Genomic DNA, 27,197 nt, shown 5'->3' on the forward strand with positions numbered 1-27,197 from the left:
AAAAAAAAAAAAAAAATACTTAACCTGCAGAGCGAGCTCTTAACGGCAGCAGAGCACAAACTTAACCTTCTAGTGTGTGAGAAAAAGCCAGCCTATTAAAAAGTCTCATCCCCCAAGAGAAAAAGAGGAAAAAAAAGGACACCACGTATTCAAAATCAGGCACGGATCAAAAAGTCCAGAAAATGGACTCGCCTGTCATCGTGGACAAAGCATCCGAATTCGGAGAATCGATTGATTTGGATCGTCCGTTTCCCGTAAGTGGTGTCAACTTTTTTCCATTCCCGTCGCGTAGTAGCTATTCGTTCTATTTAATATGCAGTGGTTATAATTAAATCAATCGCGGTACAGATTATTTCCGTTTGTAGATTTACGACATCTCGACATTGTACTCGTTCGATAATCGAACTTACTGCTCTATTGTCAAATGAGAGTAATGCAGAAACTGTGGTAATCGACTCATGACGTTGCGCCAAAGTCTGCGTATCGAATCATGCGATTTAACCGTTGATATAGTCGACTCTTGACATTTTTGCCAAGACTTTTCCAGATTGTTCTAGACTCTCGATGCCTCTTCCTTCTTTCTAGTTCCTTCTACGTTATCATTGACTTTTGTCAATGACATAATTTACGTATTTTAACTAATTACATGAGTCATTTCCATTTAACTCATCGATTTTCTATTTATGTATTTATTTTTTTTTGCTATATTTTTCTATTCCTCGAAGAATTTTTCGAATGGATGACATAATCGTTTCGTTTAATTAGAAATTCGTCGTTACTCGCGAGCAGTATGGAGAAGGTATATGCATGCTGCCTATCGATGTTCTCGATTCCTGCGTTTAACGTTGGTTTCGACCTTCTCTCTCACGTTCCGCGGGATCGCGTGGAAGTTAGAAATAGAATTTGCGAGGAGTGACGTACGTTTCTTTGCCTCGAAAACGGTGACTTGTCGACCCGTGGATTTCTCGCTTTCTCCGGTGTAATAGGTTGGATGAATAAATTCCTCAGTAATATGACGTTTTTGTAAAAATTTCTGTGATATTTAATTTACTAATTTACTTTTATAGAATATACTATCTTCCCTCAGTCATTTCAATTATTTAAATTAAAATAAAAATTAGCGATTTCGTAATTACTTCTTAAGCCTTTTGACAATTTTATGAGTTTTAGGAGTAATATGTGTGCAGATGTGCAAAGATATAAAAATTTTATTGTTTGAAAATAACGTGTAAAAAAAAAACTTACCTTAACTTATAAAGTTAATATAATCCAGTTACATAGAACTAAGTATAAAATAGAGTAGAATTTTCATCGATTAGTTACATATAGTAGGTTTTATATCCCTATACACTCTTTAAACTTATTTTTAAAAATTTTAGCAGTTTATTATTCTTCTAGATTGGATGTACTATAAATTCCCTATGGAATAAAATATATTTATATCTCTATGAGTAGTTTCTCTACAATCATCCACAAAGTTATCTCGAAGATTGTATGTGGCACGATTTTCGTGATATTCTCAGTACACTCGAATGTTCTCAGTGCAACAGCACTCGTCAGTCGGGTCAGTGCAAATATTCGATTGAACTAGCGACTCATCAACTCACCATCCTCAGTCTTAAATGTTTCGAACACGTTCTCCTAGAACAAGGTCCATTCCTCCAAAACACAAGCGTGTTGACGCTAATAATAAACTAACGGAGACGTTTCTCCTCGGTAACTCTCTCTGTCGAGGACGTGGCTCGCGTTCTCCACGACTAAAAGGAATCGGACTGAAGCGGAGAGAGAGAGCGCGCGAGAGCATGGAAGTGAGAGAGTAGGGAGAGGGAGAGAGAGAGAGAGAGAGAAAGAGAGAGAGAGAGAGACAGAGAAGGAAGAAAGAAAAAAACGAAAAACGTAACATAATCGCGGTCCATTCGCTGACTACACGCTTTATTTCCTCTCGTTTACGTCCAACCACTCGGCCGTATTAGGCTCGCCTGGAGATCTTGTGACCTTAAATGGCCTTTTCTCCTGAACTCTGATCATCGATATATGCCCATTGTTCTGATTCGAAGAATTTTCTGAAACAAAATAACAGCACGAAAGTTAATTGCTTTAATTTATCATACGACTGTTTGGAACGTGTAACCTCTAATACTAAGAAATTATATGGAATATTAAAGAAGAAGGAGATATTGATTGGAAAAATTAAGATTTTGATTTAAGAATCAATATCTTTTTTTTCTAATCAATTTTCTTATTTATTGTATACCTTTTTAAGTATCGAGTTGGACTTGAATATAATGTCTTATACAATAATAGTTCAAACGCAGACAATTTTATGAGTTTTTAGTATTAACACTAATATCCAAATTTTTGAAAATGGAACATGACGCCATTAAGATGAACAAAGTAAGCATTTAATCAATAATCTTATTTCATATTCATATTTCCTATGCTTCTGTTTCTTATAGTTTTTTCCTTATGTATCTGTCCCTTACAGCGGCACTCTGCATGTTAAAATGTAATTTTGTACACTTCTCAACATCGTCGATTGTATTTGCTATATCCACTATATTCATTAAAAATGGAAAGCAGGTAAATCAATCGTTTTTATTCGTCCAGGCTAGTTGCTTGTAAAAGCACTTAACTATATCACTTTTGTAATTAAAGATATGAAAAGAAATTTGTCTTCTCGATATCACGTACAACGCATCTAGCTTCTCGAAAAGACGATAACAGGGTATTTTTACTTGTGATCTAATCGGCTGCCCGTTTTCACGTAAAAAAGAAACCGGTTTCGATAAACATTACTGTTAATACTATTAACGATGACTCCTTGATGTGACATGCGTTGTGTGGGCGTTATCTATCCAAAACGGAAGTGAAACCAAATTGGTACTCATCCTTTCTCACCAATCAACCATATGACCTATTTTTGGTGTCCTACTTGGAAAAAGTTTTTTTAGGGTATATACTTTTTCAATGAAAATTTTCAATCTCAAATTTAGGTAATTAGTACTCACCAAAATCCTAGAATTCCATTTTATTTTTATAATTCATCTATTTTCAAAATTGTTCCGTTTTATTTGTTTCATTCTTTTTCCAATTCACGTCTTTCTTGTTTAATTATTATTGATTATTTTTTCCTTTGTCGTCATCTAAAAATATGTTAACTGCATTAGTGAAAAGTTAGACTGCCTGTTCTTAAGACTCGCCACTTACCATGAAGAAATCAGGAAATGGCTATAAAACGGCGTTTGTCGTGAATTTGATTCAAAAGACCATGACACAGTTCTTCGTTTATATCGAGCCGGTGCTGACATTCACCCAGTCACAGTCTGTCGTTTTATGGATAACCATAGCCGCGTGAACTTTTCTCCACTTCTAGTTCCCTCTTGTCCTTACATATGCGTTTTGATCGCAAAAAGTGCGCGCAAAATTAATATTCCAACATATTGCAATGAAAAATTCATTGATTACTCATTATTGTAATATTACCTAATACTATGCAAATTTTTCCTCAGTTACGATTACATTTAAATTGACAGAATGTATATCGACGAATAGTAATGAAACTGAGTAATAATTTAATATTTAACATGATATATTAAAAAAATTATAAAATTAAAATATTAAAAATGTAAGAAAACCGAGTATACATTTTGATTTAATAAATAATAAATCTTGTCTTTGTAATCTGCTAAGAGATCATTCCAAGAAATGCATAATGCACACATACACGGGCACACACAAGGAAAACCAAGACAATAAAATCACGAAAAGTTGCATAAAAGGCAAGGAACGCGTGGAATGCCGTTCATGGATGAATATTCAATACAGAGCAGTTCAGCCACAGTTCCTGGACTGCATCTTATAATAATTAACAGGTTTCATAATTCTAGCATCTTCTCTGTAGGTTTTTAATTTTCTTGTAGGTTATAAATTTTAACGCCCTAGAACTAGGATTGTTTGATTATAATGATAAATTCAAACGAAATAAAATAACGGAAACAAAGAAAATATCTAAACAGATGGTTGATTCACGTGTATCAATTCCAATTTGAAATATAACGAATTAGATAGTGGCTTAGTTCTCTTAACTAAATATTTTCAGTCTTCCATGCTTTTAACGCTTGGACTGCGCGCGCATTTGGTATAGGCCCTTCTAGCAGCAGATAAAAATCGCTGAAAATCTTGTGAAACTTTTAACTACTTATGTTTCAAATCATACATTAATAGCTTCAGTGTTTTAAACACTTTAATCGTGCAAAATCTTATTTAAGAATTAACGTTACAGCTCAAGATCTTTTCTTTTGCAATACGTTAGTACCAAGTAAGCTTCACAGAGGTCTTTTGCGTCTTACTTTCCTTGTCTAAGACAGTGCGCGCCAATCTTCCCTCGCAAGTGACTGGACATCACCTACTCCTGTGCATCGTCTCTTGTTTTAAACGCAAGCTAGAAAGAGAAAGTTACATCACAGGCATGAAGAAGACCCTTAGAAGTACTTATGAGCAAAATTAATTAATATTTAATTACAAATTTCCACAGTGCAATATCTTTATGCTCATGCTTTGCTTTACAAATTGTTTTTAATCTACTTTAGTTAATATTAACCTCTAAATAAAGTTTTGTTATTTCTTCTGTATCTGATTGTTTTATTTCGTTATATGTTTAATATTTGTCACTTCATTGCAAATTATTTCTGATTTATCTTGTCATTCCTACGGGATCTCTAGTAATTGAGATTATATCTGTATATGGATCGATTCAACACGAGACGACTAGTCATTTTAATTTCTCGTTCGATTTATGATATTCGATACGTTGACGCTCGAATACAGCCAATAATTTGAAAAATGTTTTTGCCGTGTGTACTCTCACTGAGGAGATTTCTTCCTGGAATTCTCAACGATCATGGCTACTATTTGCGAAGGAAGATTTGATTTCCTTTAGCCGAATTGTTTCGCGTAGCTGAGGCGGTGTGCGTGTAACGGTTATACGTGCGTGTGCACGCCATGCTGCCATTATATATATAGTTTTTCAGTGACGTAAAGGCTGTAACACACGTCGTCATGAATAGGACGGCCCACGCGAAAACACACATTTCTCGAAATGGCGTGAATTATCGTAATACGAATGTATGAGTTGCAACATTAATAACGAATTTTCTTCTAATATTGTAAAATACAGTTACGGCGGACGATTCGTATTTATATAATATTCACGTATGTAATCAAACATTATAACGTGCATGCCTTTTAATACATTTCAGTGGGATTGTGCAATTTTTTTGCAATGATAGATAATCTTGCAAATCCGATGGAAGTTCAACGAAATGTTAAATTTACAAATGCACTACACGCTTAGTTTTCGTTTTAATACAATTTATCTGTATAATGTTGCTATGTTCGACAACAAATGACAAGCTTTTTGCGACTTACAGATGTAGATCGCTTTAACTCGCTGAAAGAGCAGATATTCACAGCTTATAGAGCGACAAACTTTAGTCTATATAGAAAAATACAAATTTCTAATCCTAGTACGTCTTTTGAGGTCTTTTAAATTTTCCAGAGATTGTGGTTTAATAATCGTAAAGGAATGAAAAAGTAAACTGTAATTAATACATAATTAAAAATAAAATTTCTGACATTAGACCTCAGAAGTCGCAGTTTAAAATTACCAAAAAAAAAAGTCAGAAAAGACAAACAGAATATAGATTCCTATATCTTTACTTTAATTTTTCGTTTCCAGGTATTTCCATTTGACGACGATAATTTTGGAAGACGAAGTGACATCCGTGCTCACCTTGATAACCTAGCAGCCCGTCACCCGGAATTCGCAGACCATTTATTGGGCCCACCGTGGGGTGACATACCCTTCCACGGCTCTTTCCGTAATCGGAACCGTGACTCTGGAAACGGAGGACGCAACAATCCTCAACAAGGGTATTCCGACGAGGACGCAAGAAGCCAGGCAAGCGGAAGTAGCGCTGCCAGCGGAACTAGTGTCTCCAGTTCTCACGGTGAATCAGACGTTAACCAGAATCAACAAAATAAATCTTCAAACTTCGAGCAAAGTAATAGGAAAGGTCAAATCCCGCAATACGGATTACGTAATACTGTAGATATAGGTCAGCACCATCACAACATGGAGAATCCAGACAGAGGAAATCGTGGTCAACGTTCTATGTCCGCACCTCCTGAGAATAGACAGTCATTTAATCAGCATCAACCACAACAGCAAGAGCAACAATCAGAGCAACAGTCTCCGCAGCAGCCTCAGGGACAGAGGTACGTTTCCAGGATAGATATAACGCCACAACATAATCAGCCTCAGCAGCAACAAAAGGTACAGCAGCAGCAGCAGCAGCAGCAGCAGCAATCGCAGCAACAACCTCAAGCACAGCAAAAGTCTCAACAGCAAGGCAACGTTAGACATATTCCAATTTTCGTAGAGGGTAGAGACGAGCCTGTATTTCCAAGGAGTTTCGATGAACCGTCGACCTTCCGAAGGGAACCTTCTCCAACACAATTTCATTCTCCACCGCACTTCCAAAGACCATCGCCATTTGGTCAGCACTTTTCTGGAAGACATCATCAATGGCCTCCACAGTTTGAAGATCAGTTTTATCAATCACCAAGTTCATTCGAACATCCTTCTAGGAGACAGCAACCGACCCATACCTTCCAGCAACCTAGGCAACAGCAGTATACTGAAAGGCAGCCTCAGCAGCAACAATATAGCGAAAGACAGCCTCCGCAACAACAATATAGCGAAAGGCAGCCACAGCAGCAATATTATGAGCAGCCAAAGCAACAGAGGCCACAACAAACTCAGCAACAGCAGCAGCCTCAAGAACAACAAGAATTACCAAAGCCTAAACCTAACGTTCCAAAGGATCCTTTAGAAAGAGTAGCCCTTGTCCAGAAAGAGGTTGATTCCCTAGCTGAACAGGTTAAGCAGTATCATGGAAATTCCAGAACAGACAAAGAGTATATTTATCTGGATGAAATGCTTACTAGGGAATTGATAAAATTAGACGATATCGAGACAGAAGGTAGAGATAACGTTCGACAGGCGCGTAGAAACGCAATAAAAAGTATACAGGAAACGATTAGCTTACTGGAGTCGAAGGCGCCGCTTCCTTCGCAGCAACCATCATCTCAGGAACATGAAAAGCAAGAAGATCAAGTTTCTAATGTTACCAAGGAAGCCGAACGGACAGAATCCATGGACGTGGATCAGAAATCAGAAGACCAGTCGCAGAATAAGGAAGCTATTCCTCTACCCCCTGGTCCATCATCTCCAACGAAGAAGTCTGAAGAAATCGCACCTTCTACGGAGAAAATAGAGAGTATTGGCAATGATAATGTTCCGACGAATCAACAACAGGAGCCTAGCCAGACTGTCGGCAATCCTATGGACACAACTCCAGCAGAAAAGCAGGAAACGCCAACGATGGGTGCACAGCAGAATTCAGAAGAAGCGAACGTAACTGAACAAAAGAAATTGGAAAACGTTCCAGTTGAAAAACAAGAAAACACCACTGAGGAGAAACAAATAGATGTTTCTGCTGAAAAGTGCACAGATAACGTTCCTGTTAACGAAGGAAAAATAGAAAATGCTTCAGAGAAAGTTCCAGAGGAGAAGAAAACAGAGAATACTTGTAAGGAAAAGAAAGGAACTGCATCCACAGAGAAGAAGAAAACCGAGAACATTTCCAAGGAAAAGAAGTCTGAGAAAACTGACAGTAAACAGCCTGTCCAAGAACAACAACAGAAAACGGAGGAAAAAATGGAAATGGACAGTAGCGAGATAAGGCAATCGCCCAAGTCACGGAAGAAAGGGAAGAAGACGAAGAAACAGGGTCCTGTGTCTGACAAACCCATACCATTGCCAGCTCCAGAAAACACTGAGGCCAGTGCAAAGTAGGATAACAGATAGAAAGAAACACAGAGTTTCAATTGCACCAAGAGATGCGTTAATGTAACTGTTGGGTTTGCATATCGCCGGGACAGAACTACAATTTTAAGGGCGAAAAGAAGCCTTTCCAGTCTCATTCGAAGAGCCACGAGCCCAGTGGCATTGTTTCTAATCTGTTTACGATAATTCTTGGTGTCAGATCAGCAAGAACGTCGTGGATCGACGTGACAATCGCACAATCGTTCGTCAGCATGACAGGAAACGCTTTTCGTCTTGTTTCGTTGCTCCCTTGTCCACGTAGTCATATGTATGTGTCGAATAATTTCAGAAAAAAGTTCGACAGGAAAAGTGTAGAATCTATTCGAATGAAATTAGAGCGTACAGAAGAATCGTACAATGAATGTCTCACGTTTTGAAGGCTGTCACGCTGTTGCGTTGCATTTGCATAAGGCTATCCCTCTGTTTTCTTCTCATCATTGCAGTGGTTTCGTATGGAATCACATGGAGAATAACGTAGAATACTCACGGAATTGTATGATACGTTTGACTACAATGTACGGTGCAATCTGATTGCACTCGAGGAAACAAAAATATCGGTCCCCTTTTAGAAGTAATTTTTCTCTGCCTATGTTTTTTTTTTTTTAAATTAGTCATGTTATTTATTAGACATTTCCTTTCTCTTATTTGCTCATCGACTGGCTAGTAGATTAGTTGGTAAGTGAGTGAATAAATGTAAAGGAATATGAAAGAGGTGAACCCTCTTATTTGGAGAAAGTCTATGAGTACTTTGTTTAACATTCAGCTTTTTAAGAACCGATATTTAATGTTCTGCGCATTATCGAGTCTGATAGAGAGTCGGTATAGGTAATAAGATTAGAAAGAGGAGTTTAATACGATTACGTGAATTTTAAGTGTATCGAATGGTAGATGATGACGATTATTGAAAAGAAAATGCGTTGGGGATTACTGGGGAATGTTCACGAACGGAACGCGTCTGTTTCTTACGATTAGTATTACAGCGCACGGCCTGAGACGTAATAAAGCTAACTTTATTATTATTATTATTATAATTAATATTTATAACTTATTGTGCGTCTGCTGAACGATTCAAGCACGATTTCCGTGCCTCTAATGTAGTAGGTTTATAATAAAAGAAAGATGATTCAGGAATTTTCCGATTTTTAATAATAACGTGAGTAAAAGGAACTTAATTAACTCGACATAATTATACAAATTGACTCAAAGAAATTAATGGGATATAGTGACGTACTAGTTAACTCAATAGTATTTATAAGGTAACTTAATTATCCTTATGCTCTAAGATTTCCACGCCATATAAGGGTAATTTATAATATGGTAATTTACTATTATACGAAAACAGAATCATGCAATTTAATCTAAAGCAACCAGTTCCTGAATAAGAATAATTACATAAGCTTCTTCCATCAGACTTATGACATAGTATGAAATCTGTGAATTTCTGAATCGCTTTATTTCATCGCCACATGCACATCTTTCATCGATGAAATGCGTGTGGAATATGAACCGTGTACATATTAGGATCGTATGTGTTCGTTTTGTAAAAAAAATGATGCAGCCTGTTCAGCGTATTCTAAATCATCGTCCTATGTTGACGCTATAATTCATTGGATATTTAACAATATTAAGAAATTTCTCTTCTGTAAAAAAAAGAAAATGACCGATACCAAGGCAATGGGGTGCATTATTTTATGGTTCCTTGTTCAGGGTGATACTCATCATTATTCTTCGTCTTTTGTTTCTTTCTTTTTTTCCTTTTCTTTTGTTTCTGTACGATGATTACGTATCCATAGAGATCATGAGCTTTCAGCCAGAAATTTTGTATTTTTTCTGACGTATGAGAATTGTGTGGAAGAAAGAGTATATGGGTAATTATACGGAGAAAAAATATGAGAGAATGTATGGATGAATGAATGATCTGACTGTGGTGGTAAACAAATGGCAACTATTAGTAGAATATTGTATAAGTGCGGCGAAAGTGTAACTATTTTATGAACAAACGCATTCGATTTAAAATACAGTCTGGTCGTTTGAATCATAAACAATGATCCTACCTAATTAGATCATACTAAAAATCTCCTGTTCTCCTGTATTTATATCGAAATTGTCTTGCGTTCACAAGTTACATTATTAAGTTACGAAGATCCATTTGATCAGTTTTTCTTTTTTAAATGATACAAGTCCAATACCGATTTGTAAATTATAGCATAAGTTTCACCATGACTGATGTGTTTTTTTATCATTATAATACAATAGCATGAAACTTAAGGGCATTTTAGCATCCCTATGAATTAATCAAGGAAAATCTAATTGTTATTAAAAAGATTCGCGCGAGTGCTTTTTATAAAAGTGAAGATGAATTTACATTAAATAAAGATATCATTGGTAATTCCTGTTTCCTACTACAACAAACTGTTTTTCAGAAACATGTAAATCTATTATTCAAATATTTTCATACGAGAAAACGTGGACTTCTAGCATTTAAAAAAAAGAAAAAAAAAAAAAAAGAAGAATAAGAAAAAGGAACAGCTTTTTTCGTATAGAATGGTATCAAAAAATTTATTTCTATTACAAATAAAGGAATCTTAGAAGTAAAACAAAACATATTATACAATCGGTAGAAAATATTTAATATAGTGGTACATAAATACAAGTAAATAGGAATAACATGTAAACTTTGACGTAATAATAAATTTAATAAACAAAAAGCGAAGATATAAGTAAAAACAAAAATATAAATGTAAGTACATAACGTTGAATTGTAAAATCGGTTTGCTAAAAGTTTTGCGCGAGAACTGGTGAATGTCGAAATTGGAATAGCGCTTGGCTTGTGTCCAGTATAATAAAACGAAGCAAAAATGTCACCACGTAAAAGATACTTCATTCTCGGAAAAATTGGAGAGAATTACAGGTCCTTTTAACGCTATTTCTGTTGTTACATCGGAACAAAGATAAAATTTCACGCTTAGATGGCTAAATCAAAAGAATAACAAACACGAATTTATTCGTAGATACAAAAAAATTGAATATTTAATATCAATAATATTGCTAAATAAAAATAAACAGTAAACAGATTAAAAAGCGTCCGAAAGGAAATATTTTTTCCGAAAATTCGTAATGGAATGGAAATTCCGGGTACCAATGACCTACTAACAACAACATCCGCTACATGCATACGCATTTTCATTGCCAAATTCCTCTAAAATATCTACTTATTGTTATAAAATATCGGGATTTTCCTTAAAATATTACCTACAAGGAAAATGTATGCCGTAAGTTAGAAAAAGAGAAGTAATGAAAAAAATAATTTTTTTTAAAATTAAAAAAATTAAAAATTAAATTAGATTTTTGCCGTTGTTAATGCAGCAAAAATTAAAGTATTTTTAACGATTGAATTGTCTGCCAGGTTCTTTATTGTAGCTCGTAAGCATCGTAAAAATTATCAACGCGTATTCAGGTAGAATACCATTTAAATTCCATACGCGTTTAATATTTGCGTATATTATTACCATCGGTAACGAAGATAGACTGTTCACGTCCGCTTATTAAACCGATGTTTAAAATGATATAAAACAGATATGTAACAGTGAACATAATTTTTTTGCTTCGCCACAATTTAAGATTAATAATGTTATAAAATTCGCACTGAATACGTCGAAACAATTGAATTATATTATTTCTTACATTATATTTTAAAAATTCTAGTATATCTAAAAAGAAAATAATGTAAAGTAAGTTTATAAAACTCAATGTGTGCTTTAAATGATTTATTTATGGGTTCTTCATAGAGGAAAATATTCGATACAATAGAAAAAAAGCAGAAATTACAAACAGCAGAAAAATATCCATGATTCGATTGCTATAATCCCCCTAAAGCTAAATAAAAGTTTTAAAAGAGTGCTATTCATTTTGATTATTTGATTAAATGATTCTCAGTCCTATGTATGTTATGTAAAAAAATTAGCTAATTTCTATTTATTCTGAGTAATAATCTTAAAAATATTTATTGAAATGGTAAATAACTGCATGTATACTAATGCACAACAAGATGTTTAAAAACAAGTTAAACTGCTAAACAAAGTGATGGAAAAAAGACCAAATGCTTTCTTCGTTAGTAACCGATCCGTGGTCGAAAACTTGGCACGATAGATGCGTATGAGTCATCTAAAAATAGCAGCCCTGCTTAGACTTTGAGAAGAGGAGGTTTTTGCGCCGCGACACCGACTACCTCTGGGAAATCCCGGTGAGGAAGTTAGTAAATGTCTTTACTGACATCTAGACTGTGTCGATGAGTTCATTTTGGCATTTAAACCAAAAAGGTTATGCTTTTGGGACATACAGGAAAAATTCTAGCAAGTTGCATAGGCGAATATTAAGTTAAAATCATGAATTACTACTTTTAAAAGCTCAATGTTTTTAAAAAATCAATTTCGATTAATAATTTTCAAAATTTATTAATTAATTTAAATATCAATAGCATCGATAGATCAAGTTATAAATTTCATCGAAGATTATATATTTATTTTCTTAATGAGACTTTTAGCTTGGTGAAAAAATGATCCTAAAGATGAAATATACGAACGAATAATTTGTTGTCTTTATAAAATTAATTTGTTCCCTAGTAAAAGCGTGAATGTTTCTTATTAAATTCGTTAATTTGCGAATGTTACAAAGTTATTTTTTGTGAAAGTAGACGTAGCATAACAATAATTTCTAATTCAACCGCATTAATATAATCACAATCTCTGTTTCAAACTTACAGCTAGTATGCATACTATAATTATGTATTATTTATTGTGTGTGTGTGTACTTTGTGAGGAATACTTCTATTTAAACGACGGTATTCCTTATATCGATATAAACGTTGCAAGTGATGATGCTAACCAAATATTTTTTCGTAAGAATTACGTGTCCTCTGCAATGAAATTGACACGTGAATTGTTGCGAAGCGTTTTTCTAAAATTTCTATTCATTGCAGTTAATAATGACCAAGATTTGTTGCTGGTTCTCTTTTGTGCTTTTTCATTTCAAAATCGTCATGATTATCATCGAAACAAACAGTGCAATAAAGATCACCGTGACAACCTAAACATCGTTCTAAATTTTCAGTTTGGTCGCACATTACGCAACTAGGTTTCTCGTCTTCATCATCGGTATGCTTTACGTCCTGTATTCATTAATTTTTTATCAGAATTTTGTATATTTAATTTCGTTATACAAGTTGGTTTTACATACCTCAACTTCCATTTCTTCCAATTCATCTACATCTTCTTCATATTTTTTCTCCAATTCTGCTTCTGCTAAAGCTTTAGCAATTAATTTCTTTGTAACATGTTTTTCATCATCATCAACATCATTAGCCGAATACTAAAACAACAAAGATTAACTGATGATACTGCTAATTGTATATAACTTATTATTTTTACATCAATTTTATACCTTTCTGGGTTTATCATTAATGTCTTGCAGAGATCTTAGTCTTGCTTGAATTTCACCAACTGAATCGCTGCCTGAGGATAATTCTAGTTGTTGTAGGTATTCCTGTATCAAATCATCTGTTTTCTGTTGATCTGTTCTGGTATCCACTTGATGTATCTACAAAAAATAAAGTAACTATCCATATTATACTTATGATACAGTAATTTTCTATAGTAAGTTTTATTAATATTAACATACATTTGATTTACACTGATTAGCATCTGGATCTTCATCCTTTAGCAATGCCAATCTCCTTTTTATTTCATCTACACTCAAAGCTGTAGTTTTGTCTTCTTCCTTTAATTTTCGTAATCTTTCCACGATCTCCTGATCGGCTGGTTCTAAGCCATTTTTAAACTTATCCCAATGATTTGTATGTTTATACATTACAATGGGAGGCTTTCCTGGGTTCTCCAATGAATCCAGTCTATGTGAGATGGGTATATCATATTAATTTACATAAATTTCATGCTTCGTTTGGCTAATTATATTTACAAAAATTACATTACTTTTTTTTAATATCTACTGGAGCCATTGGTTCTTCGTGTTCATCCATTTCAATATTGTTATTACAAGCTGGCTTGTTTGTAAAATTATGCTTATTAAAACAACGTCCACAGACTTTTTTTACCCCTTTATCTGGAATATTACATTTATATTTGAGGCATTTACTGCAGCATGAAAAGCCACAGCCTGGACAGGCAACCTAAATAATATTAGAAAAATGAAACATGATAAAAAAAATGCACGTTAAAAACTGTGGTACCGCGGTGAACGTTCGCATTACACAAACTTAGTAAATTACAAAAAAAGATGATATATGATGCTATGGTGTAATAACCTAAATTGCAAACGATTTTACTACAAAAAATGGTGACTTACTTCTCTTGTGAAGAAGGAGAATTTCGTTTGACAAATACTGCAAGACATACTGAAAGTACTTCCAAAATGTTGTTATAATGCCATCAAAAATATAACAGAAAATTGTTTAACATAATCTTCTTTCGAAAAATTCTGACGTAAAACGTCAAAGTTATCGAGACTCGACTATAGTGTTAAATTCGAAGCTAATATATACTCCATTTTAGATAAATTATTGTTGTAACTATTGTTACATTCTCCAAAAATTTAAAAAAGAGTTAAGGGCATATTTGTTGAAAAAGTAAAGAATTGAGAAAGAAAAATTTACATTCCAAAAATACTTAAGATGACTATTTACAATTGTTATAGCAATATTGGACAAATGACTAACTTCAATGGTATTAAACAAACAAAATCCGGAAAAACGTTTAAAACATCAATTTTTTATTGTGCTCAATAATTTGTAACATGTAAATAATAATTGTTTAACAATAAATTTTCAGAATATTAATGTAATAGGCTTTATACCAATTATATTATTTTATTTTATTTTATTTTTCAATAATACATTATTATTTGACATTGGTAATAATCGAAGAGTGTAATTACAGACGTAGTATAGATCTATCACCATAGATAAAAAAATAAGATAGATGACATATCTTTGTCATTTTAGTGTTACGTTTAACGTTTTAATATTCTTAGTCTATGCTAGTATACCGCTTGTAGTCATGTCCTCCATAAAATAGAGCGGTGAGTTTCAGAAATATACCCAACGTAACAACTATAATCGATAAAGTAGGTGTAAATGTTCTTTTTTACTAAAATATTTAAAATTCACATACCCAATTGTATGAAATAAATAGATGAATTAACATTTTTTTTTTCGTCAATGATTATCGATTAATCTTATTTTCTCTATCATACACATTTTCTTATCTTAAAAAAAGTCGGAAGTATGTATTAATCTAGATTGATTGTTAAATTTATTGTTAATAACAAACTGTTCAAAGCATGCAATTATAAAAAAAGTAAAATACTCGATGAATCAACAGTTACTATAGTAGAGAAATAATTAGTACGATCGGTAATGATCGTAACTACTCGGCCGACGTTCGGCAGACAGTCACCGCCTATATAAAGGTCGCAACTTCGTACCGTAGGATCATTTGTCGATTTGATTTTGAATGGAGCAGATCTTTAGAAGCAGTGTTGATAAAATATATGAATAGAATAGACTGTGTGTACTGGCTAGTATAATGAGCATCAACATTGTCCACTCCACCCATACTCTCCTATCCTATTTAATTAGGTAATGTAGTATTATTTAATAGTACTGAAATTTTTCATTATTTAATCATTTATTTCCGTAATTATGACTATAGAAGTATACAGTACATTGTACTAAAATTATATAAGTTCCATGTATAATCCATTATAGGGAGAGTGGCGATCAGTAGTTTATTTCGCTTTACACGGGTCTACTAGTTAAGTAGAATCAGAACTCGGTATTCTCATTGACAATAGTTTGAGTACGGAGATAATATAATAGAGGATGAATGCTTTTAGACCTACAGACCAGTGTTTCTATTCGCAGCTATTTCCACTACGTGAGAACAGGTAATTGGCATTGTTTCCCAAAGATTTGTCCAATGTTGTAATTTTATTCTATACTGAATCGATAACATTGAAAATGATTGTTTCAATGGTACAAGTTCACGAAGAGTGAAACAAAAGATACACTGGACGGTAATTCCACTTTATACTTTATTTATGATACAGAAGACGTTGATTGAGTGTAGTTTTTAATTTAATTTTATTTAACAATTTTCTCGTTAAGGTTTTGAAACAAATCGCACCATAGCAATGGAGACACCGAGTCATATTCGAAGAAATAAATTCGACCAGTCAGTTGTAATCTCATACACAATTGCGATTCTTTGGCTTATTCATTCGGTTGCTTACTGCGCGCCAAGATAAACCGATTTACTAGCAGACAATCGGCTTGACAGTTTGCCATCGGCGAGATCGATTGCCAAGATTTCTAAAAAAAATCACTTTCACCCCACTTGTATTTCTGGCTGAGCCTGTCCACCGGTACTTTTTCTTGTTTTTACGTGAAATACTGCATCAACGTGCAATGATTTTTTCATTGTTATTCGCATCCTATTGCCCTCCTCTTAACTCAATAAACAGCTTCTCTTGGCACGAACGTAATGAGAAGCAAGACTCGCAGAAATTATAACTAGTTTGAATATCTTACTTCTTTATCTAATATCTTCGCAAATAAGAAGCAAATTTCTGAAAATAAGATTTTACTTATTCAAATGAATATAAAGCGGTCATAGAATTTTTTTTTTCCTTCGACAAAAGCAAAGTTATCACGGAAATATCGATGAGCGAATTGAACGTGCTCGTGGAAGAAATTCGATTCAAAAATATGTAGATACCGTTTGCGTCGGCGAAGTGCGATTGTTTTCAGAATGTTCCTTACATCATGAACATTATGCGTTAAAGATCTCGAGATAAATAATTATTTTATGTTCGTTTATATACACTTCCGCCATCTATGGTGGAATATGAACTTTCTCGTTACGATTTCTGACCGACGAGTGGCGATTCAATTATGACAAGCATTTCATGGTATATGTTTTTAGCCACCTAGCAGAAAAGAGATTGGAGAAGAAATAGGTTAATTGTCTTCAAAACACGAGGCCAGTCATTACGCTCTCCTGGATAAAACTAAATAAATTGGGTGTTGCTACAGCAATTCATTTCTCTGCTCTTCTCCGTTATTATTCACACTTTTTCTACGTTTTCGCCGAAAATAGCGTGTGCATTAACGTTTGTTCCAATTCGAGATCCTAAACGAGAGAAATTTCTAGTGCAATGTGTACCTTTTTCCTGAATGAAAGTTCGCTCCATTTTCTTTTCGTCTATGATATGAGATCATAGAAAACAGTTTATACGAATTTCTCTAAGTAATGGTCATTCGTGGAAATTGTTTTTTTCTTCCTTGATTACTAAATTTCAAGTAACACGTAACGCGTTAATTTCAAGATAATTTCTCGTCTTCCGTTTTTTATCGAGATTAAAAGTTTGGTCGAACAATTAATACATTAATACATCTTCGACTGTGCTCGTCGAAGAGATTAATACATTAGCTTCGAAATTTCGTCTCGGACATTGCTAGCGATAGTAAACGCTGATTACATAACTCACGTATAGCGGAAAGCAACTCGCGTCGTGGACCGATTCGTAAAATTGACCATCGATCTCGCTGTTGTAACTTACTTTCAGTCATTTAATAACAGCACATAAACTGCTGCATATTTTCCAAATGCACGCAACTTTGAGAATTCCAGCAAACTTACACGATTTCGTTTTAGCTTTTTATAATCACTGCACTCGTTATAATTTCTTTTGTATCTTTCACGAAAGTATTCGAAAGTCTACGACCCGTCTACGATCCCGTAAAACTTAACCTAAAAATCGTGAAAGTTTTCTCGCGAAATCGCCGATTCGTCAGGTCGGTAACGAGATTCACGTTATCGAAAGGATTTGCTTCTTCGTCGAATTACGATCGATCGATTTTCTTTTTTATCCGACACGTAGAAGATATCCATTTAATTCGATCGTTCCGCTGATTTTACGTGGACGATACCGATGCTGTGGTGTCGTGTGACGAATAGTAGCGGCACCAGCATCGTGCATAGGGGCAAGAAAGTGGGCGTCGTTCTTGTCTTCTCGTATCTATTACACCCGTCGAGAGGTGGGTGGATCGTAGATCACGATGGAAAGCGAATCGAACGTTCGAACGCGCTTTTTACCGGATGGATCGGTTCCACATACATTAGTGAAGTTTGCTCGCCATGGCCTGTCCCCGAGAAAAAAAAAATTCCCTCGTCTAGTGTTGGTAATTACGCTCCTAATCGACTGTGACCAAGTGACCACCAGCGCCACTCTACCGTTCAAGTAGATTAAACTTTCTTGCCTGGTGGTAATCCGTTTTGACGTTTTCTGGATACTTTCGATCGGTCACGGGATTTTCGACGGATATACTGATATTTCTGATTTATTAGGAAACCACGGCACGGCCATAGGACAAGATTCCTATCCCCATCGTGGAGCGATTCGCCTCGAGGAAGGTTAGCTTCTTACAACGCAGTCGGATTGCGATTGATCAGCCATTGACTCACTTCCCCATCACTGGAATCGCTTGCAACTTCTTTCGTCATGGCAATCGACGTACATGAGACCATAAACGACTGTCGCTGATGCTCTGTGCGTTTGAACGTTTCCTTGAAACGTCAATCGGTACGTATGTGGGTCGATCATTCGAGTAATATCCATGACTTTTAACGATCTAATCCTTCTCGGTATAACAACAAACATAAACATTTCATACTTTCTCTTAATATTCCTAATTTCATGGTCGCCAATTTAGCGTCGGATGGCGAGGCATATGAGGACGAAGAACGATCAAAGCAGCGAGTGAATTTCATCGAATTCGACGTGGAACGGAATAACCGAGACAAGGAAGAGTGAAAGCATCATCGATCGGTAAATAGTGATCGATCGAAATTAATCTTTCTGGCAGCTCGTTAACGTTGTAACCGGACTACGCACGGGCCCATGAATTCAGTGTTTAGGATCTTTCCTCACGGATAAATCGTTGTTTATAAAACCTGTTACTCCGTACACGGTGGCTGAAGGAGCGATAGATCTATCCTGCGGTGGAATGAAGACACACACGGCGGAGTGCAGCCACCGTTTACAGTTAGCCGTGTAAGCGGACTAGCAAGTTGGCTCTTTCTCGGCAGCCTCTCGAGCACCCCACAGATTACAAAGAGATTAAAAGCGTGGCGAACGTGACGCGTGTACGGAATGCTCCCGATTTTATCTGATTGCAAGCGTAACAGAAACCTGGGGGTTCCGTCGTAAATTCGCAGACGAAGCCCGAGAGATCTAGGATAGATGGACGAAAAGGATCTTGGAAACCTCGTGAAATCTGGGTCTAGCTCGCGAAAAGTCCATCGACTCGCCTCGTTGTCGCATCATCCGCGTTATTGAGATCTGTGCGTTAAATCGGCCACTTTTGTCTCGTGTTTGATCAAGTAATCGTGGAGAAACGGACCGCGGCGCTTTCGCGAGAAAACTAATGCGATCGTTTAAACGCAAATTGTCTGATACGAACGCTTCGTTTATAGAATAATTAGTAGCCGGTGGGGAGACCCATTACGTCTCCGTAGCTAGGGTCTATTCGCGGCTATTACACGAACCAGTTAAGGCGTTATGCTGATTAGCAGCGAACGATGGTAAAAATGGTAACGACGTACTCGATTATACCGAAATTAATACCCCGCGCGCAACACGCCCCCGGTGTATCGCGCGGACGTTTCTTTCCACTTTCATAATACGCCCGTAATCGTTGCTCGTAAACGCAGCTAATTATCCTTTCTAACGGGGATAAACGTTCCGCGCGAGTTTCTAATCTATTTCGAAGATGCACTCGCGACTTTTACTTTTCTCCGTAACCAGCTACCGAAATGATTCTGTTCCCCAGTGTATACCGAACGCGAAAATAGCCTACAGACGGATTTAGTGGTACGTAAAACGGTCTGAGATTTTTATCTGCATAAGCGGTGAGATATGAATGAGCTCGCGATTACAAAAACGGTACTCGAATTCATTGATTCGCAGTTTTAGCGTCGGTGTTAGGGATGTTGAGGCCAATACATGTTCTAGAGATATCAGAAATGTAAAGAGACGTTAACTCGCAGAGTTCTGTTACCATTGTAATTCGGATAATTGACTTAGGATCGCGAAAGTCGAAAGATTAAAGTTTCATTTGTTAATCGATTCGAGTTCCACGCGTGGAAACAAAATTCTCACTGCCTCTTTCGAGTAGCTCTCACAAATTTTTTGTCGTTTCTGTTTCTTCTTTTTCTCGTTACCGTTAAGTCAGATGCACGGGACACGTTGACGTTCCGTTTTCGTTAATTGCTCGGAATTACCCAGTTCTCACGAATTCCAGGGAACAGGCTTTTATCACCGTGACCATTGTTACCGAAAAATGGTCCCATCCCGCGATTCGACGCCACGCGTTCGTTCATGGTCTTAATTAATCTCGGAGCAACAGCGTTGAGATGAAAGTAAACAACGATTTATCCGACAGGACTACCGTTTCCTTTTTATTAAACATGTATGCGTATTTCTCACGAAAGCAAAATCTTTCAAAGACACATCGTCCAACAGGCTAATTAACGACTTATTAAGACGGAATGGCTGCTGCTGACTAATTGCTTTCGCCGTGACTTTCTCACAGAACAGGAGTTCACTCAGGTCGCGCTGAAGCTGCGTTCGTGAATTCATCCGTCAAACAGCGATTAAAAATCGGAGATCGGCTTCGGGTAAGTAGCAACGTTCGAGTATGTTAATTTCCCTGGTACGAGGCGAGTTCTCGCGATCCTTGGGAGTAATCTTGGCGAAATATTTGCAATTATCGGGTATCTAGAAATGTTTCATCTTTTAATTTCATCTTGATGTAGTTACAGGTGACGATACTCGTTTCCTGGGGAGGAGACGTATCGTTGGAAATACAGGACGAAGTAATCGAGGGGCTCTAGACTCTGCAACACGGTAATTTACCAACCGACGATATCGGTAGATCGAGTTACGAGGTTGTTAAAGCTGGAGGTTGCATATCTCTGCGTTATATCAAGAATTTATCAGAAGAAAGAATTAACGATTAAGGATTATTTACTTCCATTCTAATTCATAAAATTCGTGCTAATGTTATGTAAGAGGGTATATTATTCTGTAGTAAATCGAGACTTTCGCCAGTAATGCTAATATTTATTATTGTTGTAGTAATGTCGGCCGGATCGTAGAAGAAGGTCTGGTGAACGGAGAAAGGAAGAAAGAGAGTATCAGGGAAAAGGACATGCACCGGGACTGGCACAGGTGGCATACACCGAGGTTGGCCAGGGTATAGTGCTCAGCAGCAGCTACCTGTCGGCAAGAAGGAACGTGATTAACAAACGTGATCGATCCTCGCGATGCCCGAGATAATTCCGAGCGGGCAGTCTTCGCACGCACGATCAATATTTATAACGCGTGGTGGCCGGTGCTCCTGTTTCTTCGACGCGTGGAATCTACTATGGCTAAAGCGTGCACGAGCACGACGGTCTCGCGTGCGAACGTGATCATTTTCGAAGCGTTGCGGATAGAAATTGGCCGTGAACGACGCTCGAGAGGGAAACGCTACGATCCAAACGTCAGACGCGACGAATGGCATCCCGGAAGATGGATCATCGATTTCTGGATCACGATCGATTCGATTTTAATCAAGGAAATGAGATCGTAGGATCCCCAACGACTAAATATGCCATATATCGATGAACGATATCGACAGAAAGTTTGGGACGATAGTTAAATGGTAGCCCATGGAAATGTCGCCTGGTAAAGTTGCGATTTATTTAATAATTCGTTTGAAATATATGCGATGTAACAAAGTATTATATGGTGAATTTAAATTTCATTTTCATATTTTTTTCTTTTTTTAGGTATTCGGTAATAAATTTGAGAATGAAAGTGGACCTAGCTAGAAAGCGTTTAGATGTAATCATTAATGGACATTTATAGGATAATACTGTTCAACCTGAATTTTAATCTGTGATGTCCAACGGGTAATTCTCGTAGAGTTTACTTCCTTAAACCCGAATTCGTAAACGAAATTGCTCCGACATCCTCAGTTTTAGAAAATTGTGAGTATTTTTAAAAACGTACGGTTTCTGGCTAAAATAAAGTATCACGTAAAAAGTAAGAACGTTATAGGAGGTTCATTGTTGTCTTATAAATTGGGTCAGAGTATATCTAGAGTTTATCAGTGTTCATAATTATAATTATTTGTGCTTCTGAATAACTATAATTAATCATCCGAATTTGAAAATAAGCCTTCAAGCGTACTTTCTACGTATGTTCTTTCATTTTTACAGAAAGTTTTTCATCTGACACGAATTTTTTACATGATATCGTATTTTATAGGCTTGTTCGAAGAAGAAAGCATGGAACAAAATTGTCGAAACAATTTTCATTTGGATTAAATCGAGAAAATATTCGTCGGTAATGCGTATACGCGATTTTACTGCCACGCAGATATTGCTCGCTTCTCTAATCTCTACAGTGCCGTAGCTATCTGTAATCCCAGTACCAAGAATAATCGAGCTAACATGTAATAGTTTATGAAAAAAAAAAAAAAAAAAAAAAAAAAATACAATTCATTATAACTTTACAGGCAAATGATATAAACATATATGTAACACTTCATCGTATATACAACGGTGTTATTTATTCGTTGTTTTAATCTCCGTTTGTAATTTTCATAGTGGTCAAATTCTAAATAATCGATAGTATATTAATTAATAATAAAATTATTATTAGTGAAGATAAGCTGTTAAATTTAATAGTAAGTATTGTTTACGTACAATTACTGTATATTATTTTATGTTATTGTAAAAATAGCAAGGAAGGAAAAATTGAAATGTTAAAAATGTGAAACGTAGTATGAATTCTCTTAATAAATAAACACAATATATCCCTAATGCATTCCATTGATACAGCAAGTATCCTTCTATAAGATATAGGAGGATGAAAGTTCAAGTGCCATATATGATTTTGAACTGAAAGCTTAAGAAAGTTAATAAGAATACAGAATATGAAAGGAGGTCGTTCAACATGGCGTGACAATACAGACACTTCGGTAGGGGAAAATTAACAAATTACGCAATTTCTGCGAATAATTTATGAACTTTTATAGCTGCGTCGTAAAGTTGGATCTTTGGGCAATATTCTTATGCAATTTTCGTACATAATTTCATCCCAATTAGTTTGTTATAAATAACTATTCGAAGGAAATCGCGATTCGATAAAAATGATCGGCATGATTGGCCGATAAAATATTTAATTACGAACAAAACTAGAAGTAAAATATGAATAAAAATTATATGGAAATATTGCTAAGGATATTGTTTTCACAATGAGTGCATGAATAGTCACAAATTTATTGCATAGGAGTAGTAATTAATGAAAAATTATTGGCATCTTCGGTAACATTTCAAACACTTCGTGGAAAAATGATTAATAATTAAGTAATTAACGAGAAATTTGTAGCTAAAATAATATTAGAAACTTCTTCAAGGATGCCCCTTTATAATAAAATTATAAAAGTTCACAAATTGTTTACAGAAATTGAATAATTTGATGATTTTCCTTTCAAGTCAATCGTATTGGTGAATCTTTATTCTCTGTCCTTTTCTACGGGCAGTGCAACGCGCTGATTGGCCCTAAGATAGCCAATGAGAAAGAATTGCGATCAGCGCCATCTATGAGTTTCAACTGGAAGCTCAAGAAGGTTGTCGAATACCTCCTTGCATGTTCTGTATTCCTATTACTTTATTGAGATTTGTGTCCAAAATTATAGATGGTGCAGATCGCAAGTTTTTCCCATTGGCTCTAGTACCGCCAATCAGAATGAGTTGCGAGCAGCGCCATCTATGATTTTGGACGCGAACCTCAATAAAGTAATAGGAATACAGAATATGCGAGGAGGTCGCTCAACATGGCGTGACGTCACAGACACTTCGGTAGGGGAAAATTAATAAATTACGCAATTTCTGCGAATAATTTATGAATTTTTATAGCTGCGTCATAAAGTTGGATCTTTGGGCAATATTCTTATGCAAGTTTCGTACATAATTTCATCCGAGTTAGTTTCTTATAAATATTTACTTGAAGGAGAGCGTAATTCTATAACAACGATCGGCATGATTGGTAGACAAAATATTTAATTACGAACAAAACTATAAGTAAAATATGAATAATAATTATATGGGAATATTGTTAAGGATATTGTTTTCACAATGAGTGCATGAATAGTCACAAATTAATTGCATAGGAGTAGTAATTAATGAAAAACTATTGGCATCTTCGGTAAAATTTTAAACACTCCATGGAAAAATTATTAATAATTAATTAATTAACGAGAAATATCTATCTAAAATAATATTAGAAAGTTCTTCAAGGATGTCTCTTTATAATAAAATTATAAAAGTTCACAAATTATTCACAGAAATTGAATAACTCGATGATTTTTCTTTCAAATTGACCGTGTTGGTAATGTGTTATTTTCTATCCTTCTCTAAGGATTTTCTATCCTTCTCTGGTGCAACGCATTGATTGAATTGAATTTTGCGATTTTGTATCGGGATAACATAACACGAAAGGAGGTCATTCGTCTTGACAGTTCCGAGAAATTACGTCATTTCCAAGAATTCCGTGGTCAATACTTTTACCGCAGCCGGACAAAATATTTGCCACCGCTGGTCAATACTTTTCCCGCCGCTGGTCAATACTTTTCCCGCCACGGTGGACAATACTTTCCCCGTCGCTGGTCAATACTTTTCCCGCCACGGTGGACAATACTTTTGCCACCGCTGGTCAATACTTTTCCCGTCACAGAGGACAATACTTTTGCCGCCTTGAAGGAAAATTTTTGGCCGATTTCGCGATTTTGTATCAGGAGAACATGACATGACAGGAGGTCGCTCACCGAGACAGTTCCAAGAAATGATGTCATTTTTGAGAATTGTCGGACAGTACTTCTGCGGCCTCGAGGAAACATTTGTGGCCGATTTCGGGATTTTGTATCAGGAGAACATGACATGAAAGAAGGTCGCTCGCCGATCGATTCCAAGAAATGACGTCATTTCCAAGAATTTTCGTAGACAATGCTTTTGCAACTTCGGCGTAAAATTTTCGGCCGATTTTGCGATTTTGTATTGGGATAACATGACACGAAAGGAGGTTGGTCGCCGGCAGAATTCTAGGAAGTGACGTCATTTTCCAGGAATTCTTGCTGAAGTAATTTTTCAGCCTTTGCTTGAATACTTTGCTATACATAGTCTATTCGTTTGCAGGAGTTTTCAATCACTTTACTTACCTTACTTACCTTACTTACCTTACTTACCTTACTTACCTTACTTACCTTACTTACTTTACTTACCTTAATTCATCTTAATCTGCATATCCCTGAATTACTTACCTTACTTACCTTACTTACCTTACTTACGTTACTTACCTTACTTACCTTACTTACTTTACTTACCTTAATTCATCTTAATCTGCATATCCCTGGAAAAGATAGTACTCGCTCTTTGATCTCAAAGTTCAAAGAGAAGATTGAAAATTTACAAGAGATGAGACATACGTGTCTTTAACTTTGTGCGTAGCTCTTAGCTTGGTATCGTTTTGCCAAAAATTATTCTCTGGAAAACTAAAACCAATTACCAGGTCTCACCACGTGGAGGTGGCTACGCATCGAGACCCGCGCATGCGTCCTGCTGGCGCTATCCTTAGCAAAGATATTCAAAGTCGAAACTTATTCGAAAACGAATCTTCGAACTAAAATTTTATTCTTTTTTTTCCTATTCGTTTTTTCACGTAGTATCACCCCCTTCCTGGCTGTACTATCATTTTTCGGGCACTCTGTGTATTTTACTACCCTATCAACATTGAACGTTATTCTAATATCGTTTCTAGATACGGTCCTGTCGAGGAGACTAGAGAAGCTAGCAATGGCTGCGTGGCGGTAAAATAGCGCAGCCGCATTACCGACGAATATTTTCTCGATTTAATCGAAATGAAAACTGCTTCGACAATTTTATTCCATGCTTTCTTCTTCGGAAAAGTCCACGGAATACGCTGCCATGCTTCAAATTCGCGTCAGACAAAGAACTTATTACAAAATTGCGAGAATACGCGTAAAAAGTGCGCTCGGAGATTGAATTTTAAACTTCGACGACCAATTATAGTTATTCAGAACCACGAATAATTATAATTATTCACATCGATCAACTTCGGAGGCTCTCACCTAACTTCTAATACAACAATAAACTTCCCAACTTTCTTACTTTTTACATGATATTTAATTTTAGATAAAAATCGGGCCTGCTTAGAGAAACTCGCATTCTTCGAAATCTGTGTGCGATACAGAAATCTCGATTACGGATTCGTGTCGACGAAAGTAAACTCTATTAGAATCGCTTATTGGACAATACAGATTCGAAAGAAGATTAAAATTTATCGTGTAGTGCAATTAGACGAAGCTGAGAGAATAGAATTTCTGCAAATTATTTGGAAACGAGATAAAACTGTTGGATTGTTCGGAGAAGCGCGGAGAAAAATTGCCAAGGATGCGCGATAAGGGGGGTTAATAACGTAGGGGGTGCTACTCCCCCACTGTTGTCCTTGTCGTTCGGTCACTGGAATATCTTCGACGTGGTGGGGATACTAGAGGGATCGAGAGGAAACGGAGGGGATGCGTTTCGTGGTGGGCCTGCGCCCGAAGAAACAGTGGGCTTCTTGTCGGCAACGCGCAGTAGATTCCGATACGCAGGGCGACGCGATTCAAGATAAAGATTCCTCTCACAAGGAGAAGGAAGGTTGTGCGTGGTTTCGAATTGCTTCGTTTCTCACCAGCAGATTTGTATTATAACGCAGAATCGTGCTGAAAAACCGCGGTTCTTCCAAACTTGTCTGTTACGTAGCTCCGTAAAGATGTAATCTGCTTAGAATAGATAGCACTTACGACACTGCTGATCATTCGAAAATTACCAGCGAAAGCATTACATTAGCTCTGACTTTTTCCGCACTACGAATGCGAAAAAATGAACGTTGCTTCCTACAATAGAACTTTAAACACCATTTTCCCTACGTGCTCTTCCTAATCGTGAGAGAAACGAACAGAAGTCAACGATGAATTTTTCCAGAAGCCGCACCTCCACCTCCGACTACTCGAGTAATTGCAGAAACTTACATCGAGACCGGTTCACAATAGAAAAGTAAGTTA

General features: G+C 36.1%; 2 protein-coding genes and 2 long non-coding RNA genes across 7 annotated transcripts in view; 3 read left to right on the forward strand and 1 right to left on the reverse strand.

Moving 5' to 3' along the window:
* The window catches only part of stv (BAG domain-containing protein starvin), a 24,290-nt gene extending 14,401 nt beyond the window's left edge, over positions 1-9,889 (forward strand). The window contains exons 1-2 of one of the 3 annotated variants that reach the window (XM_017903872.1): positions 7-254; positions 5,738-9,889. In XM_017903872.1, the coding sequence (XP_017759361.1) occupies positions 183-254; positions 5,738-7,918 (2,253 nt within the window). In that variant the 5' untranslated portion in view covers positions 7-182 and the 3' untranslated portion in view covers positions 7,919-9,889. Of the gene's footprint in view, positions 1-6; positions 255-5,737 lie in introns of those variants that run through there. The other 2 variants (XR_001890402.1, XM_017903870.1) reach the window with 2 other exon arrangements.
* A 3,016-nt stretch (positions 9,890-12,905) lies between these two features.
* LOC108550183 (abscission/NoCut checkpoint regulator) lies at positions 12,906-14,446 on the reverse strand. The gene is made up of 6 exons (XM_017903849.1): positions 14,309-14,446; positions 13,936-14,132; positions 13,625-13,853; positions 13,388-13,543; positions 13,184-13,315; positions 12,906-13,115 (listed from the first exon to the last, which is right to left on the reverse strand). Exons 1-6 carry the CDS (start codon positions 14,354-14,356, stop codon positions 12,927-12,929), a joined length of 951 nt encoding a protein of 316 aa, XP_017759338.1. The 5' UTR covers positions 14,357-14,446; the 3' UTR covers positions 12,906-12,926.
* A 559-nt stretch (positions 14,447-15,005) lies between these two features.
* LOC108550173 (uncharacterized) lies at positions 15,006-20,922 on the forward strand. 2 transcript variants are annotated; one of them, XR_001890399.1, is made up of 5 exons: positions 15,006-15,040; positions 18,370-18,604; positions 18,735-18,850; positions 20,546-20,700; positions 20,839-20,922. It is a non-coding gene; the product is annotated as an uncharacterized LOC108550173 (long non-coding RNA). The 2 variants fall into 2 exon arrangements; XR_001890398.1 differs by lacking the exon at positions 15,006-15,040 and adding an exon at positions 18,185-18,287.
* Positions 20,923-20,975: 53 nt separating this feature from the next.
* Positions 20,976-22,510, forward strand: LOC108550171 (uncharacterized). Its single transcript, XR_001890397.1, has 4 exons — positions 20,976-21,089; positions 21,161-21,751; positions 21,856-22,056; positions 22,337-22,510. It is a non-coding gene; the product is annotated as an uncharacterized LOC108550171 (long non-coding RNA).
* Positions 22,511-27,197: the final 4,687 nt, after the last annotated feature.

This window comes from Eufriesea mexicana, unplaced genomic scaffold (genome assembly GCF_001483705.2).
Source record: "Eufriesea mexicana isolate 0111107269 unplaced genomic scaffold, ASM148370v2 scaffold2551, whole genome shotgun sequence".
Classification (NCBI taxonomy): Eukaryota; Metazoa; Arthropoda; class Insecta; order Hymenoptera; family Apidae; genus Eufriesea; species Eufriesea mexicana.